The 18,463-nt window shown below is 56.3% G+C and overlaps 2 protein-coding genes across 2 annotated transcripts; both read right to left on the reverse strand.

Annotated features, from left to right (window-relative positions):
- Nucleotides 1-1,487: 1,487 nt before the first annotated feature.
- On the reverse strand, nucleotides 1,488-13,298 carry ASTL (astacin like metalloendopeptidase). The gene is made up of 9 exons (XM_016142921.2): nucleotides 11,450-13,298; nucleotides 10,717-10,839; nucleotides 9,034-9,095; nucleotides 7,760-7,850; nucleotides 7,056-7,173; nucleotides 6,149-6,330; nucleotides 3,506-3,587; nucleotides 3,264-3,418; nucleotides 1,488-3,044 (listed from the first exon to the last, which is right to left on the reverse strand). Exons 1-9 carry the CDS (start codon nucleotides 11,493-11,495, stop codon nucleotides 2,638-2,640), a joined length of 1,266 nt encoding a protein of 421 aa, XP_015998407.2. The 5' UTR covers nucleotides 11,496-13,298; the 3' UTR covers nucleotides 1,488-2,637.
- Nucleotides 13,299-13,420: 122 nt separating this feature from the next.
- DUSP2 (dual specificity phosphatase 2) lies at nucleotides 13,421-15,279 on the reverse strand. The gene is made up of 4 exons (XM_016142922.2): nucleotides 14,834-15,279; nucleotides 14,622-14,743; nucleotides 14,178-14,397; nucleotides 13,421-14,073 (listed from the first exon to the last, which is right to left on the reverse strand). Exons 1-4 carry the CDS (start codon nucleotides 15,219-15,221, stop codon nucleotides 13,859-13,861), a joined length of 945 nt encoding a protein of 314 aa, XP_015998408.2. The 5' UTR covers nucleotides 15,222-15,279; the 3' UTR covers nucleotides 13,421-13,858.
- Between the last annotated feature and the right edge of the window lie 3,184 nt (nucleotides 15,280-18,463).

The following is an 18,463-nucleotide window of genomic DNA, read 5'->3' on the forward strand; positions in this document are numbered from 1 at the left end:
GCTAACAGTGCTGAGATTGGAACCCAGCATTGTGACGCAGCACCCAGTGCAGCCCTGGGACTCTTTTCTTCTATACCTGAACTCTTCCTGGCAATTTTGCCTCCCCATGGCTCCCACCTGTGTACTGGTGACTACCACCCTGAACTCTAGGCTCATTCACCCCACACTCCGTGACCCACCCATTAGAGGTCTGACAGCCTGACTTAGCAAGCCCATTCCCCTGAGCCCAGCCCCTCCCCTCTGTCAGTGCCCAGTGGAGCCCTCACCCCTGCAGCTAGTTGCAGGTGGGGTGGCCTCAACCTCCAAACGTACTCAAAAAGCACCCCCTTCTGCCCAGTTCCACTACCCCCATTGCTCTTGCTTGCACAACTGTAGGGGCTTCCTACTGTTCTCCCCACCTCTGTCCATTTTCCACGGAGCACCCAGAATGACTTTTTAAAATCTCAAATCAGATCTTGTCACCCCCTCCTTAGAATCCTTCAGCAGCTGGAGAACAAAACCCTCCCTCTCTGACTGGCCTGGCCCTGCTTGCTCCCCGTTTTTAATCCCCCCACTTACACTGGTCCAAGCCCTCTTGTTCCTGCTTCAGGGCCTTTACACTGACTGTTCTTAGGTAGCCTCCGCCTGTCAGGTCTCAATTGAAATGCCAACACTCCTGCCGTCCCCTGTCATTTGTCAATCTAAGATGCTTTGTCACCCGTGTGTGTTCTGTCCATTCCTCTCCCCACCCCTGAATAAACTCCATGAGAACAGAAACCCTGCCTTGCTCACTGTGCTATTCCTAGTACCTAGAATGGAACCTACCTGGTACCTAATTCAATAGAAGTCTTTGGATGAGTAAATAAATTGATGAGTCCATGTAGCTATGTGGTCACAGATTGGGGAACAGACTACAGACCCTGGGGTGGGGTAACTAGCCACCTGGATTCTAGTTAACACCCAGGGCCACATACATACCATACATTGGGTCTCCAGGGTTGGCCCACCAGGGAGGGACAGGATGGGGCACGTGGAGCAGGCCTAGTCCAAGCACTAGCCTGGGGAACAAACTGTAGTGATAGGTGGCTTCATGGGGAAGGACAACAAGAACAGCCTTGTCCCCGATAACCCACAAAGAGGAGAGAGCAGACTTCCCCTTGCACCAGCAGACTCAGCCAGCTCCACCTTGCTTGCAAGCCCAAAGCCACATCCTAATGGAGGCAGGTAATGGGAAGTCTCTGAGGGTTGGGAAGACCTCACAGGAAGCAAAGCATGTAATCTCCTCTGAACTATGTGGCCACCAGGAAACCCCACCCCAGAGCCAGAGGCGTGGCTCAGCTGCTCAGAGATGGACAGGTCGTGTGGCAGTGGCACTCTGACAGACAAAGGTACTATGTGTGATGTATCTACCTCAGGGTTAGCCCAAAGACTACTTGGGAGTGGCCTGGGGGAGCTGACCCCTACCAGGAGCACGGCCAGAGCCCCAACTAGCCCCCTCCGAACTCACTTAGGCTTCATCCTCCACATCTGGGAGGAAGAAGAAGACAGCATACCCCACCCCACACTGACCTCCCCTGAAGCTAAGGCTCCTGTTCAATCTTAGAAAATCCTGAAGGTGGAGGTTCCAGCTCCTGTGAGTGTGCCTTCATGTCCCATAATGCCCAGGAGGTTGGCAAAGGCCCAGTCCACACTCCTCTGGAAGATGTTTATGACCACCTGAGGGCCCCCCAGGGCAGTCAAGATCATCAAAGGTGCTCACCTGTGTGGTAGTCAGCACAGCACTCAATGCCTGGAACAAGTCCCCAGCTTTATTTCTGCCTTTCCCAAACATCTGAACCCACTAGGACAAGGCGAGGGCTCCTGCTCCCTCCCACCCAGGCTGCAGAACAGCTGGCCTGCCACCAGCACCCCTGGAGATGTTCTTCACCCCTGGGACAGCCCACATGGGGGAGGCCAGTCACTGAGAACAAGTGGGCCTTGGTTGGACGAAGACAAGCAGGGTGATCCCCTAGGCCCACCCCACCTTCTGAGACCGACCTACTCTGCCCAAGTCCTGGGAGAGGGGAAGGGAACAAGGCTACTGGAAAAAGAATGCAGGTGGAGGGGCACTCAGGGACATGTGTCCAGGGCCCTCATGAGGTCCCCACTGTGCAGTCCCAGAGGGCCTCCACCCTGGATGGCACCCCGAGAATCTGAGCCCTCCTGCACTACAGCAGAAGGGAGGGGTGGAGGCTGTGGATGCAGGCCAACATTCCCAGCACCAGACATCTGAGACAGGGGGCCACTGCCAGGGTCCCACCCATGAGGCTCCCCACAAGGCCTGGCCCAAGTGGGGGGTGGGGGACAGCACTGTTAGTCCATGCTAGGGGGCCAAGCTTCAGCTACAGGACTTCCACTGTCTTTAAGGCTAGAACCTTCTTCTTCACCCCTCCAGACCCCTGTCCTTGGAGCCCTAAAGAATGTCACCTCCCAGAGCTGAGGCAGATATGGCAGAGCCAGGTGTCCCCAACAGGCCTGCCTCCCCTTGACAGGCCTAGGGGGCCCCTCTGTTCCCGGGAGCTCTTGAAGGAACATGGCAGGGAAGAAAGGGGCAGAGGGAGAGGTCTGGGCCTCAGACAGGGGCTGGAAGACAGGGGTGTCACCCAGAGGGGCCAAGGGTTACGAGACCCAGCTGCTCTGGGCAGAAAGTACCCTCCCCACTTGGGGACAGAAGCCACAGGCTCCATCTCTTGGCATCCCGCTGAAGGGTCCGAGAACTGGGTCCTCTGCTTCCAGAGATGGGGCTGAAGGTACAGTGGGCTCTTGGGCTAGTGAGGACTGCTCCAGGGCATGACCAGGAATGCCTGCACCAGACCCTGATCTTGGGGAGGAAGCTGGGGTCTGAGGCTGCCTTGCAGAGGCCTTCACATGGAACTTCTCCAGGGCAGGAGACTCCCACTCTTGTGGGCTCTCCCTAGCCCTGGGGTCAGGGCTCCTGGATTCAGCAGACAACACCTCCAGAAGCCGCTGCAGGGGTGGTGGAGAGGCGGGAGGGGGCCTCTTGCCCTGGCCTTGGGCCTGGAACCCTGAAGCAAGAAAGAGGACAGGGCCTGGAGTCCCAGCATGAGAGTGTGTGTAGCAGGGGGAAAGCAGCGAACTGCCCCCAGGACACAGCAACCCACTCCTGCCCCTGCTGACCTTGCCCTGCTCACCTCTGCAACATCATCTCCCACCACACTTGCCTCAATACCACCTCAGCACAGGAACCTTCTCCAGGCTCCTCAAATCACTGGCCTGGCACTCACCTCCCCCACGGGGGCGGGGGCCACTGGGGCTGCAGTCATAAAACCGGTCAACCCGGGAGATGTCTGAGATGCTCAAGTTCCATCGCTGGCCGATATGGACACTGGGGGCCCAGAGAGGCGTGATGGTGGGCAGCCCGCGCCGGCTGAAGGCAAGCCTGGAACCCAGCAGGTAGGGGCTGAGTCCAGACACAGGGGAAGCTGGCCAGGCAGTGCAACGGGAGGAGGACAAGAAGGGGCCTCACCTTCCATAGTGCATCACTGAGGAGTAGTCATAGGGCACCAGCATGTTGCTGCTCCGGGATTTGATGAAGTTGATTTCAAAGCCTGAAAAAAATATTCATAGATGGGCAGAGGGGAGGGAGGCGGGGAGGAGGAGGGGGAAGGGGAGGAGGGAGGGGACACCAGGGAACTTATGGCTACCTAAGCAGAGGGTTCCAAAGTTATAGCCAAGTGGAGCGGGCTTCCCCCTGCCCCCACCCCTGCTACTATTGGTCCCGGGTTCCCATCTTCTTCATGCCTTCACGCCCCTGCCCTGGGAGGGGTTCAGATCTACACCCTGCACTGCGGAAGCACAGGGACCACGCAGCTGGCCTGCCTGCCACCACCTCCTAAGCGTTCTCCCTACCTCCTCTCAAGCTGATCTTGTAGAGAGAGACCAGTCAGTACAGACTGCAGGGTCCACACAAACTCTAGAGCTCTTGGAGGGACTTGTGCACCCCCTACCGGTGGGATGCAGTGTCTACTCCCCCACTTTACCCACCTGCTAGCCCCCACGTCTGCTGAGGTGAACCTCACTTCCCCGCAACAAGCCTGCCTGTTCTTCCTGTCACGGGCCAGCATCACCCACTTCCAGATTGGAGTCCATACTTCCCTGGTGACCACAGCACCCACTTCTCCCTGTCACCCGGATGTTCCAGGGTTGGGAGGGACAAGCTTCCCACCCCCGACTTCTCTCCTGCCCTTCACAGAGAATCACAGAAAGAAGAGCTGCACCCTCCATCTTTGCCTCCCAACCCCCAATCCCCCGCCCAGGCCCAGCTACTTTCACACCCTCCTATGGTCACCTTTGCTCACCAGCAGCCTCCTCACCATAAATCAAATGTCATCCCATCACCTGCCTGAAATACCTGCCCATCAAGAATTTTTTTTCCTTTAAAAAAAAAACCCTTATGTTATTCAACATAATTTGGAATAGGCAATATATTCATCTGGTTCAGAAATCAAAAGCTTAAGATACACAAAAAGTCTCCCATTCCATTCTCTTCTGCATCCCTACCCTCCACCCCCAGTTTATTACTGTTAATAGTTCCTGTATCCTAGCAGAGTCTGTTCCATACATATTAACTAAATACAAATATGTTCTTATTTTTCTCCATTCTTAAGCAATACTTCCCATTAGGGTAGCAGATGTTTTAACCCATTTTACTGTTAAGCAGCAGCTCTTGAGCTTATTAGTGCTATTTGTTTCCTAATTCATTAATTCTTGCTTTTACCTTAATTCCTTTCCACTTTCCTTTATTTTTTCCTTAACTTAAATTGAAATACTTATATCAACAAAAATAGAACAAAGTAAGCATTTAAGTCTACTTATTTTCCCTGAGCCTTACTTTAGCTGTGAACCATTAGTTCTAATGTATTTTACATTTTTAAAAAAATTCTTGCAATTTCTTTAACACCAGAGCTAAAAGAAAGGTTTGCTTTTTGTCTTTTAACTTTAATTTTCAAGTGGAAGAAGTTTTTAGGTTTGATTTGTTATTAGCTTCTACTTTTTACTTTCCATTATGATCAAACCATTTGTGTTAATTCCATATTTTCAAACTGGAAGTTTTCATGGCTGTCATGAGTGTTCACAAGTATTCTATGAACATGTGGAAGGATTTAGCCTGTTTTCAGGGTACAGAATCTCTATTACACCCCTCACTTCCCTGGACTAATTCTGATCTCCAATCTCGATGCCCCATTCTATTACAAGGGGCTACCCCATCACCCCAGGGCACCCCTTCTCTGGGCTCCATGATGTTGATCTCTGTCTCAGGCACTCACATACCTAACCCCACGGTGGCAGCAGCTGAGGTCACACTCATGCCAAAGTCCTCCAGCTGCAGGAAGACTTCCAAGTCCTCCCCTCTGCTTCCACACCCCAAACCAAAATCCTGACCGTATGCCTCCCCTGCTCCCCTCCCTCACCAAGCAGTTGTCTCTCTTCTTCTCATCTCCTGAATCATTCTGTTTCCCCATGAGGGCAGAGTGTCTCCATGACTGGGATCAGACCCTCAGCACCGTTCCCAGCACACAGCTGGCACCTGGTGCAATGGCCCACTCCGAGACCAGCCTTTCCACACTTCCTGGGTTCCACATGCCCACCAGTGTCCCTGCACAGGCACCAAGCCCCTGCAGCACAGCCCTCAGCCACCTGTCTCTGACACTGGGCACACACTGCCCACTACCCACTACCAGGCCTCTGCTTGGCTCAGCTCCACCCCCAGCTGGAACACAGCCCATCACCCACCCCCACCTCCACACATACAGTGGTGTCTGGCACATGAGGAGCTGCTAGATGGGTACACGATAAGTATGGGTCATAGGATGCCACCAACCCATCTTCAGGTAACCCACAATGCCCATGAGAAATGACAATACCCCATCCTGGGCATGACTTGGGTGGACAGGTGAAGGCTTAATGCCCAGAGCAACAGCATCTGGTCCACTTTCCGGGTGTCAGGAAGAAAGGCCACCCGAACTTCCCCATGGGAGACAGGAAGATGGTGGAAAAGATAGACAACTCTTCCAAACAGCCATGCAACTCCCTGGGCATTGGCCCATACCTGTAGCCCTCTCTCCATGGACTCCCAGGCCTGGCCTGGCCTTTGCACTCCCTGGCTTACCTGGAAGGATCTCATCCCAGTTGATACGGATATAGCGGTCCCGGTCGGCCCGTGCATGTTCATGCCAGAAGCCCAGCACATGCATGAGCTCATGCAAGACAATACCTGGGCCCCTCTGGAGACAGGTGAGTGCCAGGGATACCACCTGCATCCCTCCACTGCGCCCCACACTGGAGAAGCACCTGCAGGGCCATGACAGTGATCTAGGTGGGCACCAGCCCAGAGAGCCAGAGCAAATCTAGCCGCTCCCCTCCTCCCAAGTCCTGAGACTAATGTGTCATCGCCATTCTGGACTCTAGTCCCAGGCTTGTGATTCTCAAGCCCCTTTACTGCCTGGCCTTCTTGGAAGTGGGTGTATTGGAGCTTCATTACTGGCCTGGGGTATAAGGAGGAGGTGAGAGCTGATATTAATGTGGGTGACAGAAGCAGCTTGTTAAGTGAGGGTACCCACAGAGCAGCCCTGAATCAAACTTGTCACACACATTAGCTCAGGCTCCCGACAAGCTAGGAAGTAGGTGCTACACCGCCTTCAGTACAGAGAGAAGGCAAAAAAGCACGGAATTAAGGGACTTGCCCACAGTCAGGTGGCTCCTGCACTGTGGAACCTGGACCCGAGGCCAGTTCTGTCTAGCAAACCTGCACTCTCCCACCAGGCTATGAGGTCTCCCAGGAATGAGGGCTTATAAAGGAAGCACCTAACTGCCTCCCCTGCCACCCCTCCACCCTCCATCCAACATGCTGCACTGAGGCCTGTGGGTCCAGCTCACATTGAATGAGCAAGGAGATTGGACCTGGGCAAATCAGCTCCAGAAGTAGATTCTAGACAACAGGTTACTCCATCCCAGGCTAAATGCACCCTGCACACACATGCTTACGCGTGCACAGGCACACGCCCAGGAGTACTCACCCGGGCATGGGGACGATGGAGATGAAGTCTCTCTGGCCATGGTAGGTGACAAACCTGATGCATGTGAAGCGTTCAAACTCAGCAAATGCCTGCAGGATAACCTCGCGGCTGGGCTCGTCTGGAGAGAGGACACCCTGGCTGAACCCCTGGCCAGGCCCCCAGAGCTCTCGTGCCCTGAATCTCTACATGAGGGGGGGAGGGGACACATCTGAGCTTCAAATCACTCCCAATATGGGGTGTCAAGAAAGGGTAGCATGATCGTGTGTGGAGAAGAAAGCTGGCTCCAGACAAACCCTGGCCCTGTGACCTCAGATAGGTCACCGTTTCCTGGGCTGTGAGGGTCTCAGAATGGATCAGATAGTCCAATTTTTTATGTTGTTAGTCCATCTGTTACTTTGTTTATATCCCACATATGAATGAAATCATATGGCTTCTGTCCTTTTCCATCTGATTTATTTCACTGAGCATATCACTCTCAAGATCCATTTGCGTTGTCGCAAATGGTTCTTTTTCCTAGCTGAGCAGTATCGCATTGTATATATGTACCACCTCTTCTTTATTAGAAAAAAAAAAGTGTTGGCTTCTAGGGGAAGGGCTCTTTGGGTGGTGCTGGTGGAGGGGTATGGGGACGTAGAGGAAGAGAAAACCCAAAGCTGAGCCCAGGCTGCAATGTGAATAGGCACTGGGCCCCAGTGTTCACTCACCATACTGGCTGGAGAGCAGGAAGGGGACCTCCACAATGTCTCCATCTTTGGGCCACTTGTTGCTGGTAGCTGAGAACAGGTGGAAGGGACTCTAAGGAAAGAGGGTAGAGTTCAGAGACCTCTGGGGACATAGGCCAGACAAGCTTCCTGCCCCCAAGTGTGCCACATCTCAGGCCACAAGAGCCCTAAAGATCTGAGAGACAGGGCCTAGACATGAGGGTAGGAGGCCATTAGAAAATGGAAGAGAAGCTGGGAAGTCAGCTGTGTGAATTGCACTGCATAACACAGTCTTCCTTCTGTAGCACACAACATCCAGCTGACTCTATCAAGCAGAGAAACTTGTCCCCAAGTGTTGGGTAGGCATCCCAGCACCCGGGGGCTGAGTCCACAAGTGCTCAGAGCCCCACGGGCAGCCCCTTCCCAGAGCATAGCATGTCCTAAGCTGCCTGAATGTGCAGTGAAAAGATGGAGACAGAGTCCTCCCCAGCCTGATTCTGAGGCAACACCCCTGGCCATGGCAGCTTTTACTGTCTTCTGCAAACCAAAACCCTTTGAAGCATAGGCTTCACAGCCATGGCCTGTCCTGCCCCACAAGCCAACAGTTTTACCAGATTCTATTCTTACCCCTGACTCACTGGGAGATGCAGAACAGGGGCCTTGCTCGTCCCAGTCCCAGGGACCCTGCCCAGCCCTGGGGCTGCCTCTGGCTCTCCAGCCCAGCCTCATGTGTGCCATCTATAGCCGGCCTCCAAACCACAGACAGCCTTGCTCTCACCAGGTCACTGTCCTGTTCTGGAGCCTTCTGCCAACCCTAGTCCCTTAAGAATGGTACAGCTCTGCTGAGCCACGGGTTCCCTTCTCCACTGGCAAGTCGTCCCAGTTCCCACCCAGTCCTTTCTGACTCCACCCTCCAGCCCCTGCCAGGAAGGCAGTTACATTGCTCCTTGTTCTGCCTTCCCAGGCTAGCAGCCAGCCCCCATGTTCACCAACGCCTCCCTCCAACCCTCCCACCACCCTGCCAAACTGTGCTTCTCTCCTCTCATCCTAGTACTTCCTGAGCACCTCCCCTGGGCAGGGTACCAAGCTGGGTCATGAGGGTTCAAAGCCCCTCCTTCAGGAAGCCCTCCCAGAATGCTGCCACTTCAGATGTTGCCTGCTTTGCATTCAGGCCAGCTATTCCTAATAGGACATTTGCTCAGACTTCGAGAGGAGGTGTCTACCAGGCTATGAGCGACAAAGAAGGATCCTGGCCTCTATCCTCTACCCTCACTCACCGGCCGGAGGATGTCCCCCTCGAGGAGGAAGCTGCTCTCTGGGGTTTCCTCGGGGATGAGTCCTGGGAAGAAAGGGAGGAGTGTGTGTGGGCTCAGTTCCCCAGGACACAGGCTCTCCAGAAGGCCCAGCAGAGGCCTTGGCTACCAGGCCAGGTAACCACAGCTCTGAGCCAGATCTCCCCTGGGCACTGAGGCTATGTGGCCCAAGCCCCAGTCCACACAGTGTGATGATTCTCAGCTTGTCCACACCCTTCCCTTGCTCAAATGCAGTCTGTGGCTCCTGAGGCCCACAGAACAGGGTCCTAATCCCTGTCTCCTGCGTGAGAGGACCCTCTGCTGTGAGGGAACAGCCTCTACTTTCTTTGTCCTCCAGCCTGGCCTAAGCCACATTCACTGGGACATACCCTGGGTTCTCCTGTCCCACCTGAAACCTCATCTAACTCCTGCCCCTCTGTGTGGTATTCAGGACGCTCGCGGTGGCAAGTGACAGAACTTTCGGCTTGCCACACACAGGAAGGGAGCGAGTACTGCCTCCCAGGATCCTGGCCCTCTCTATCCCTCCCACTCCTTCCCTTTTCAGCTTGTCTCTCGTCCCTCTTTCCCACCCATTTCCTGCCACAGGGGCAGCCCTTCTCTATCATCTGCCTCTTTCCTGAGATCTCAGCCCCACAAGGAATCTCTGAAGAGGCTCTGGTACCCCACAGGCCCTTGAAGCTGGGCTCCCTGGAAACAGCCCCAACCAGGAGGCTTTTGAAGGGGTGTCCCGAGGGAATGAAGGGAGCTGGAGTGCCAGGAAGAGACCAGCTCAGCCCTGATCCAACCCTGGGCCCCAATACGGCTTGGCAGGGCCAGTGCCAGGTCCTCATGAGTCAGTGTGGAGGGAGTAGCCCTCAGCATCCCTGACCATGAGTCTTTAGCTGTGGAGCCTCAGCAGCCTACATCCCAGCAGTTGGGACACTGCTACTGGCGGGTACTTAATTGTTAGTTCTGAAAGTACGAGATGAGAGGATCTCCACAGCATTGAAAAACCAATGCCAGGGAAGCCTCAAATTGAGTCTGGCTACCTCTAGAAGGGTCACCATGACAAAAAGCTTCCATCTTGCCCTGCTCCAGGTCAGCTCGCAGAGCAAGGAGAGGGCACACCCTATGGTGGCTACCACATCTGCAGTGCCAACCCTGAGGGCAAGGTCACCCTGTTCCCCAATGCATCTGTGTCTGAACCCCAGTCTTTGTTCCGACCAGCTTGGTCCCAGGATGTCTGCATATTCCACTCTCCACCTAAGACCCCACAGGGAGGCCCGGGGCCTCTGCTGCTTTTTGTCTGAATCCCCAGCTTGTCCCCTCACACCTGCAACCAGGTGGCTGACTCATTTTTAAGTGTCCATCAATGACTGAACCCATGTCCGCTAGACATGGAGAGACCCAGGGACCCCTGCTTTCATGAGGCCATTTATAAAAACCCTGCTTTCCCCACTTGCTATAAGTAGCAGCCTGGCAGAGGAGGCGCAGAGACACAGAAACGCTGACCTGGAAGCTGTCTGCAGACCACACACAGGGGCCCAAAAACAGTCTCCGTGCTTCCCGTTAGCCTCTCCTGCCTGGCTGAGCACTCAGCATAGCTCTCTCCCCACCACCTGGATGATGTTGTGCCTGCCATCCCATGACAGGACACGGGACCCTCACCTTGGTTAATTGCAGGGATGTCCTTGTCCCAAGACATCTGGGTTTCCTCAGAGGCAAGGCTTGAGAAGCTGTTCCCACAGGCTCCTGGACAGCTCGAGGCTGGGGGTGCTCCTAGGATCCAACCTGGCCCAGACACATGAGGCCAAAGTGCCCCCAATGAGAGAAGACAATGGGACACAGAGTAGGGGTGGGGTCAACCACAAGACCCAGGAGCTTCACTAAGGGCAGCATGGCCTCCCGCAAGGTGTCCTGGGAGCCTGCGCAGCCTCCCTCCCAGCCCCCGCTGGCACCAAGGCCAAGACCACTCTGAAAGGGGATCCTTTATCAGAACCAAAGTTGGGCTCCAAGAGCAGCCCTGAGTTCTGAGTGTCTGTGTCTGAGGTAGCAGAAGCAGCAGGAAGGACCTCAGGTTCCAACGCTGATGGAAGGGTGCGGGCTAGCCTCAGCCCAGGCCTCTGGAGATTTGGCTCAGCCTGGGGAAGCCTGGCCTGGCCAGCAGAACAAGGAGTCCAAGTGCCACACCTGCCACCTCCTGCCAGGCAGGCCCTTGCTCCCAGGGTCTTCAGGAGGCCTGCTGTTGGCACCTCAGGAGCTGGCTCTAGAGGGCCTCTAGAGGGCACTCCTGAAGAACCCAGTCTTGGGCCATTCGGACCAACTCGGAGCCCTACAGGCTTCAGCGTCTTCCAAGCACTGCAGAGTAGAGCCAAAATAGGAAGGTGAGGCAGCCACTTACCTGGCAGAGAGAGCAGACCCAGCACCCAAGGCCAGAGGCCGCCCATGGTGTGCTATCTATGGTGGGCCTGGTGGGCCGGTGGGAGCTCAAATCCACCCGGATGAGGCTGCAGATTTAAAGCAACCCCTTCCTTAAATAGCAGCTTCTCCAGCCCCCACCTGCAGCTCCTTCTCAACCAACTCCACCTGAAGCCCCGCCAACTCTTGAGGTGTTCTCCACCCCTAGCCCAAACCCAAGCCTTCTGGACCCCCGGTAGAGCCTTCCTGGTTTGGCTGAGGTGGGTGAGAGGGTGGGGAGAAGCTGGGCACAAGGCACCATGGGGGGCAAGTGCAGGGTTCAGTGAAAGTTCTCAGAAGGGAGCAGAGGGAGCAAGAGTGGGGCTGGGGACAGGCTGTTCGTCCTTCATTTAGCTACATGGACTGAGTGTCCTCTCATGCCATACTCCTGTGGAGCTCAGCAGAGCACAGGCCCCACCCTTGTGAACATCCAGACTGGTCGAGAGGCACAATAGCACACCTGAAAACTTTCCCCTCTCAGACACCGGGAGCTAACACTTCCTGAGCATCTACTAGGCACAGGTGCAGGGGCTTGACAGGCATTCCCTAATGGTGGGGGCTTGTGATAAAACCCTATTTAATGGACAAGGAAACTGAAGTACAATGAGGTGAAGCAAAACCGGCCCTCTAACTATCAGAAGCTACTCTGCCAATTCAATATAGAAGTAAAAATATTAAATAAAAATAACCAAATAGCTAAAACCTAAAAAAAAAATAAAATAAAATAAATGAACAGACTCCACTGCCCCACTGAGATGTGCCCCAGTAAGAGACAGTGTTCTTTAGGGTGACCATTGAGCTGAGTCCAGAAGGACAAAATACAGTTAGTGAGATGGCGCTCCAAGTATCCAAGCATCCAAGTGTCTGGAAGTGCATCAGAGTGAAGGCTGAAGTAGGCCAAGCCTCCACACCCCCACACCCCGGCAGCCTTGGCAGGTGCCCCCATGCTGGCCTGGCTGGGCCCTGTCTCACGTTTCCCCAGACACCTCATTCTCCCTGCACATCTGGGCTTGTCACTAGTGTTCAGTAAAGACACATTAGTTGGTTGGGTCAGCATGAAGAGTGACGAAGCCCATCACCGGTGACATGTCCTCCTTGCCAGACACCAGGCCACATGCCTTCTGGGGACGAGGAGCTCCAGAACAGGGGCTGCCAGGAGCCCCAGCATGGACAGGCATTCTGAGACCTGGGGGTTCCAGCCTGGGCATGTGGAGGGGAGAAGCTGTGCTGCCCGATGATGGGCAAGTGGAGGCCTGCTACAGGTACATAGTACGGGGATAGCCACACCCTGGGGTACACGCAGACACATGCAGGATGTATGAAGATCCACACATATGCCATGTAGGTGTGTGCAGGCCAAGAACAAGGCAGCCACAACCATAGGACAGCCAGTTACATGGATGTATGCACACCCATCCGCATGCTCCAGAAAGGAAGTGGGGTCTGACTAGGGCAGCGCTGGGTCCAGTTCTGAGTCATAGACCCAGCTTTTTCCCACAGGACCAAAGCCAGTAACAGGAATAAGACTGGAGCCAGACTCCCAGAACCACCTCATTCAGCTGAGACAGGACATTGCCCAGGAAAAGACCACCGGCACCCAGAGAGCTGGGACTGGAAGGGAGCCTCCTGCCTGTGAGGGTCCACTTGCAACTTCTCCCTTTGGTGCTCAGGCTCCAGGCACAAAGAAAGGTGAATTCTGCTTAGGAAACAGCTTTTGAATAGTTTCCCAGGGAACTGACTTGAGAGCAGATGCTTAAGAAGTTGTTTTTTAAACAAAACAATATTTTATTGACACATCCTCAAGTTTCTGTATAAATATAAAGTGCTAAGTTTCCAGCCCCGCCCACAGGGCTGGGAGGAAGTGGGGGAGGGAGTGTTAACTCTCAGTTGAACACAAATAACTTTCCAGCACCAATAGGGGCATGAAATGCTCACATCCACATACGCAAAAGAGACACCGTGCTCCCCCAAGCCCACGTCCCGGCAGGAACACAGAGCTCCAGGGTGTGCCACCCCCAGACAGGGCTCTGGTTGTCACAGCTTGCTCCTTGGGGTTCTCAGGCTGCCAAGGGCTTCAACATGGTGGTGGGACCAACGGATCCATGAGTGTACAGTCCAGGTAGTTTCTGCCAGAGGATGGGGGAGGGAAGCAGAGCAACCCTCCGTTCTCATCCCTGAATGACCCTTAGCAGAAGAGCACCAGGTGAGAGGGTCCAGCATTCCTGCACCCCCAGCGCCCCCACCTGAGGGCTTTCGAAACTGAGGTGAGGGAGACTGGCAGGGGGTCCCAGGGGAGCCCAGCTGTCCCCAGTCAGCTGGCCAGGAACCGCAGCTCTGTGTGTCTCCGCCTGCCTCAATGACACAGCACCTGAGTCTCAAACTGTAGCAGCTGCCCCATGAAACTGAAGTTGGGCGAGATGACACCCCGACGTTGCTTAACAAAGTCGAAGGCCTCATCCAGCCTCACGCGGCGGCTCTGTATGAGGTATGCCAGGCAGATGGTAGCCGAGCGTGAGATGCCTGCCTGGCAGTGCACCAGTACTCGGCCCCCACTGTTCTTCACCGAGTCTGCAAGAGAGATGGGCGGGATCAGACGGGAAGGTGGGCGGGGACACCGGTGGCCCAGTCCCGCCCCTGAGCTCCTCCGGGTCCGAGCCTAGGCCCCTTCTTACCAATGAAGCATATGGCCTCCTGGAACCAGGCACTGATCTCCGCCATCTGGTTGTCCTCCACAGGGATGCTCTTGTAGCGCAGAAGGCCCTCAAAGTGGTTGGGGCAGCTGGCGGAGACGTTGAGAACGGCGGTGATGCCGCAGGCCTGCAGCCCCTGCAGGTCCGATGAGTGGCTGCAGCTGCCCAGGAACAGGTAGGGCAAGATCTCTACGGGGCCACCCTGGACAGGGAAGGGCGCGAGTGAGGTCGGCTCCGCCCAGGCCTGACCAGGATCCGTTGCGAGTATGAGGACACAGAGATGTCCGCTCACAGATTCACACGCTCCCCCTTCCCCAGCTCTCAAACAAGCTGGCAGACATCCACAGACCCAGGGAGGCGCTCACAAGCCACTTATGCCAGGCACACACACGGGGACAGTGACAAAGAGCCCTGATCTCAACTCACCTGGTCATAGAAGGGAGCCCTGAGGTCTGAGCGGCTGTTTTCGGCCCCAGCAGGCAACATGGCCGGGGCAGGGGTCTCAGAGCACAGGTCGGGACAGCAGGCCTGGAAGGCGTCGAAGCCTCCTGCGGGGAAGGCCAGGCATGGTTAGCGGGAGGGCGGGGAAGGGAGGGCCAGGCACGATTAGCCGGAAGGCCGGAGGGCCGGGCGCTCACCTCGGAGGAAGCACACAGAGGTAGGCCCGGCGCGGGTCTCGTGCAGCAGCGCTGACAGCAGCACGCGTGCCGGGCCGTCGGGGGGCAGCGCGGCCAGCGAGGCTCCGGCTTGGTCCAGCACCACAGCGCGCGCCAGCTCCCCGCGGGCCAGGCGCGCCCGCAGCGCGCGGTCGGGCAGCAGGCAGGCGAGGGCCGCGGCGGGCGGGCCGCGCGAGCGGCGCCGCAGCATCGCGTTCCAGGACACCGGCCGCGCGGCGCGCACGTGGCGCCGGCAGAAGGCCAAGAAGGGGCGGCAGTCGAGCAGCAGCGTGCGCTCGGCCTCCCGCGGCTCCCGCAGCAGCGCGCCCAGCGCCGCGCACTCCAGCTCTCGTGCCTCCTCCAGCCCCATGGCTCCGGCCTCTTCCTGCGCTTCCCCTCTGCTCCCCACTCCTCCCTCTCCCCGAGCTCTCCGCGCGGCCCCACCGTCAGCTCCGGCGCTGTTAGCAGCCCAGCCTTAAGTAGCCTGGCCCGGCCCCCAAGCCACCATACAAGGGCAGAGCAGGAAGGCGCCAGCGCCGCCCCTGCGGCCTCACGCGGGCGGGTCGCCCGGGACTGGGGGCGGATGCGCTGGGGGAGGACCGGGGACTAGCTCCTGAGAGAAGGTGTGTGCCGGGGGCAGTGCGGCCCAAACACCCCCTCCTTCCGCCGCAGCCCGGAAGAGTGCGCCCACCACTTGGCGCGCTGTGCGCTTCTCATTCCTTGGGGACTGGCTTCTCAGATGCACATCCCCCTTCCCAGGGACTTCGGCTGTGGTGTCCCTCGCCCAGCTTCCTCTCCCTTTTCCCTGTCCCTTCCAGGATGTTCCACCCCTCCCCACCCCCAGGAATTTGTCACAGCAAAAGTTGACTTGTGCCTGCTTCTACCAGTGATTTCTACACTGAAGGGTGCAGTCTCTCTTCTACTTGGAGACCTTGGGCAAAAGGGGATTGATGTTCTCCTCCCCCTCCCCCACTTCGGGGTCGAGCAGCAGGTTAGTGGCCAACCTAGGCCAGAACATGGTTCTCTGAGGCCAAGACCCTGGGCGACCGGGTGAGGATGACCCCAGCCTGGGAAGGGTGGGGAAGGCTGGAGACACAGTGAGTTTCCAGTTAGGAGTGGTGCCAGGCTTCTTCCCTCCCTGGAGCCCAGGGAAACCCCAGGGGCCCAGAGCGAAGCACTTCCCCAAGTCACGGGCCAGATCTGAAGGGGAACTCTGCTGACGCTGCTGAGCTCTCTGGGTTGCCTCTGGGGAATTTCAAGAGCCTCTCAAGGGGAAGAGAGAGAAGAACTACCAGAACCTGCCCTCCACCCCACCCTTCCCCTACTCAGGCCCCAACTATCTGCAGCAGAGCCCTGGACAGCAGGGACCCAGGGCTAACCTGGAGCTAGGCGGCAAGCAGTAAGAAGGGGAGCTCTGCGATAACACCCCTTGTGTCTGCTCCCACCCAGCCACCAGCCCGGGGGCCAGATGTGGTGAGACTCAGGCGTGCCTGGGTATCTGAACTCCCAAGCAGTGAAGTTCTGGTGGGTGGGGACAGTGTCCTGGAGCTGCCCCACTTCCACCCCTAGCTGTGTGGGATTTTAAAACCCAACCCCCTCAGCCTCACTGCCCCTGAGTCAGTACTCTGTGCTCTTCATAAGACCCCTATGCCCAGACTTTCCTGAAGGGCTACGGCTTGGACCTGTGGGCATTGTCCGGCCCTTCAATGGCTTGACCTATCTACATGTGTTGGAGCAGATCTGTATGCAATTCCACAATGTTTGAGACAGCACAGAGCCCACAGCTTCTGTGTGCCATGGAGGAGAGGGGACACGGGCAAGAGAAGCCCCAAGGATGACAATGATTCCTGGGGTTGGTCACCTACTCATGTCTCAGTGTCCTCATTGGTAAGTTGGGAGCTCGTAACAGAGCAGCTGCACACTCACACTGGTTACAAGGCTGTGCGGTCACACCACTGCCTGGGCACCTGCAGTGCTCTATGCCTCCTTATCGGGCAGTCTGGAGGCTGATGTGGCAAAGCCACAGCAGAGCCAGGGAGTCTGGGCCACAGATGCCAGTGGCCGATATGGGCCTTATCCTTGGCATCAGCTGGCAGATGACTTAATGGCTGATTCCAGGGGAAAATTACAGAGAACACGAAAGGATTGTCAGGCCCAGGCTTGTTGACCATGGGGCTGGCGTCACCTGCTATGCTGGGAGCCCTGGCCTTTGGCTCCTTGGGGGAAAGAGAGAGGACTAGCCAGCTAGGATCCAGGCTCAGGAGGACAGCAGCTAGGCAGTGTGGGGGCTCCAGCCCTGGAATCCATGCTGGGATAAGCTTGTCCCCCTGCCCCTCCATGAAAGTAGGAGTGCATAGCCAAGGCTTTGCTCTAGTGTCCCTAGCCCCAGGGTCCTGCCCACCACTCTGGGCAGGAGGAGTGATTTCTGCCTGTGTGATTCTGTATGTCACCCCTGCAATGCCACTTACTTTGGGGCTGTCCCTTTTCATCTCTGGAACACAAGAGCAAGGAGGCCTGACTTCACTATGAAGGAGGGGCTCCTCTGCCCTCATTCCTAAAAACTGGGGGAGCCCCCACCCCCATTACAGCGTAAAAGCCTGAGGCCTGGGAACAGAACTTAGCCCACGTCCCTCCCTCCCACTTCTGTTCTGACTAACAATCCCCCAACCCTTGGTGAGTCATGGCACAGCTGTCTTGTCCCCTTTGCCACCTCCTCAAGGACCACCAACCGCTTCCCTGCAGGAGCGAGGCAGGGCTCTGGGCACATGGGTGAAGGGCAGTGTGTGGAGAGGATCTCGTTAGATGGCTGCCCACAGGCTGCAGGTCCCAGAGGAAGGACCCTGTTCCCATCAGCAGACGGGAAGGGGTCAGCAGCAGGTATGAGCCAGACTAAGAAGGTTTTTCGGTTTGTTTTCCTGGCCTGGCTGTTACAGAACAGACTCTATCAAATAGGTCTGGGGCTCAGCTTCTTCTTCTTTTTATTTTATTTTTTTTTAATTAAAATACCCAACTGGAACACATGATGATTCAGTGTTCTTCTTTGTAAGCATCTTCTTGGACAGCTGGCTTGGCATCCCTGGGCCCCTGCCCTTGGGATCCCCAGCCTTTCCCCACTCCACAGCACAGCCTGAGCCCTCATGCACAGCAGTTTATGGTTTACAGTCACCAAACTCCCAATTCTGTGCTGTGGTTGCCTGCCATTGTGCTTCCCTTCCTCCTCCGTCTGTTAGAACCTCTGCCCCAAGCAGATGCCCCAGGGAGGAAGGAAGAAATGAAGGGGGCAGCTGGGATCTTTAAGCTGAGTAGGTATGAAGGTAAGAGTGAAGAGCGACAAGTGATGGCCATCCCCAGCCCCGCCAGAGGAGTGAGTCAGGATGACATGAGGTTTCCTGTGCCCAGCCTCTGCCACGAGGTCGGCCACCCCCACAGGCTTCTGCCAGACAAGGACGACGACTCACGCCCTCTCCACAGTGGTGGACTGGGGGGATAGGGTATACTTGGAGCACCCAGTCCTCAGCAAGGCTGGCTCAGAAGTGGGCCCACGTGTGGTTGAGGGGTTGGGGCCTGTCACCACATGAGTGTCAGGTCTTGTGTGTATGTAAGCAGGAGCAC

Source organism: Rousettus aegyptiacus, unplaced genomic scaffold, assembly GCF_014176215.1.
Source record: "Rousettus aegyptiacus isolate mRouAeg1 unplaced genomic scaffold, mRouAeg1.p scaffold_m13_p_7, whole genome shotgun sequence".
Taxonomy (NCBI): Eukaryota; Metazoa; Chordata; class Mammalia; order Chiroptera; family Pteropodidae; genus Rousettus; species Rousettus aegyptiacus.

What these genes read in the sequence shown, in the direction of transcription:
- ASTL (XM_016142921.2), bottom strand. Translation starts at nt 11,495, where the DNA reads ATGGGCGGCCTCTGGCCTTGGGTGCTGGGTCTGCTCTCTCTGCCAG. An exon ending in GGGTCTGCTCTCTCTGCCAG is followed by an intron (nt 10,840 to 11,449) that starts GTAAGTGGCTGC and finishes TGTCTGGGCCAG; the next exon opens with GTTGGATCCTAGGAGCACCC. An exon ending in TCCATCGTCCCCATGCCCGG is followed by an intron (nt 6,331 to 7,055) that starts GTGAGTACTCCT and finishes ATGGCCCTGCAG; the next exon opens with GTGCTTCTCCAGTGTGGGGC.
- DUSP2 (XM_016142922.2), bottom strand. Translation starts at nt 15,221, where the DNA reads ATGGGGCTGGAGGAGGCACGAGAGCTGGAGTGCGCGGCGCTGGGCGCG. An exon ending in CTCTGTGTGCTTCCTCCGAG is followed by an intron (nt 14,744 to 14,833) that starts GTGAGCGCCCGG and finishes CCTTCCCCGCAG; the next exon opens with GAGGCTTCGACGCCTTCCAG. An exon ending in GGGCTCCCTTCTATGACCAG is followed by an intron (nt 14,398 to 14,621) that starts GTGAGTTGAGAT and finishes TTCCCTGTCCAG; the next exon opens with GGTGGCCCCGTAGAGATCTT.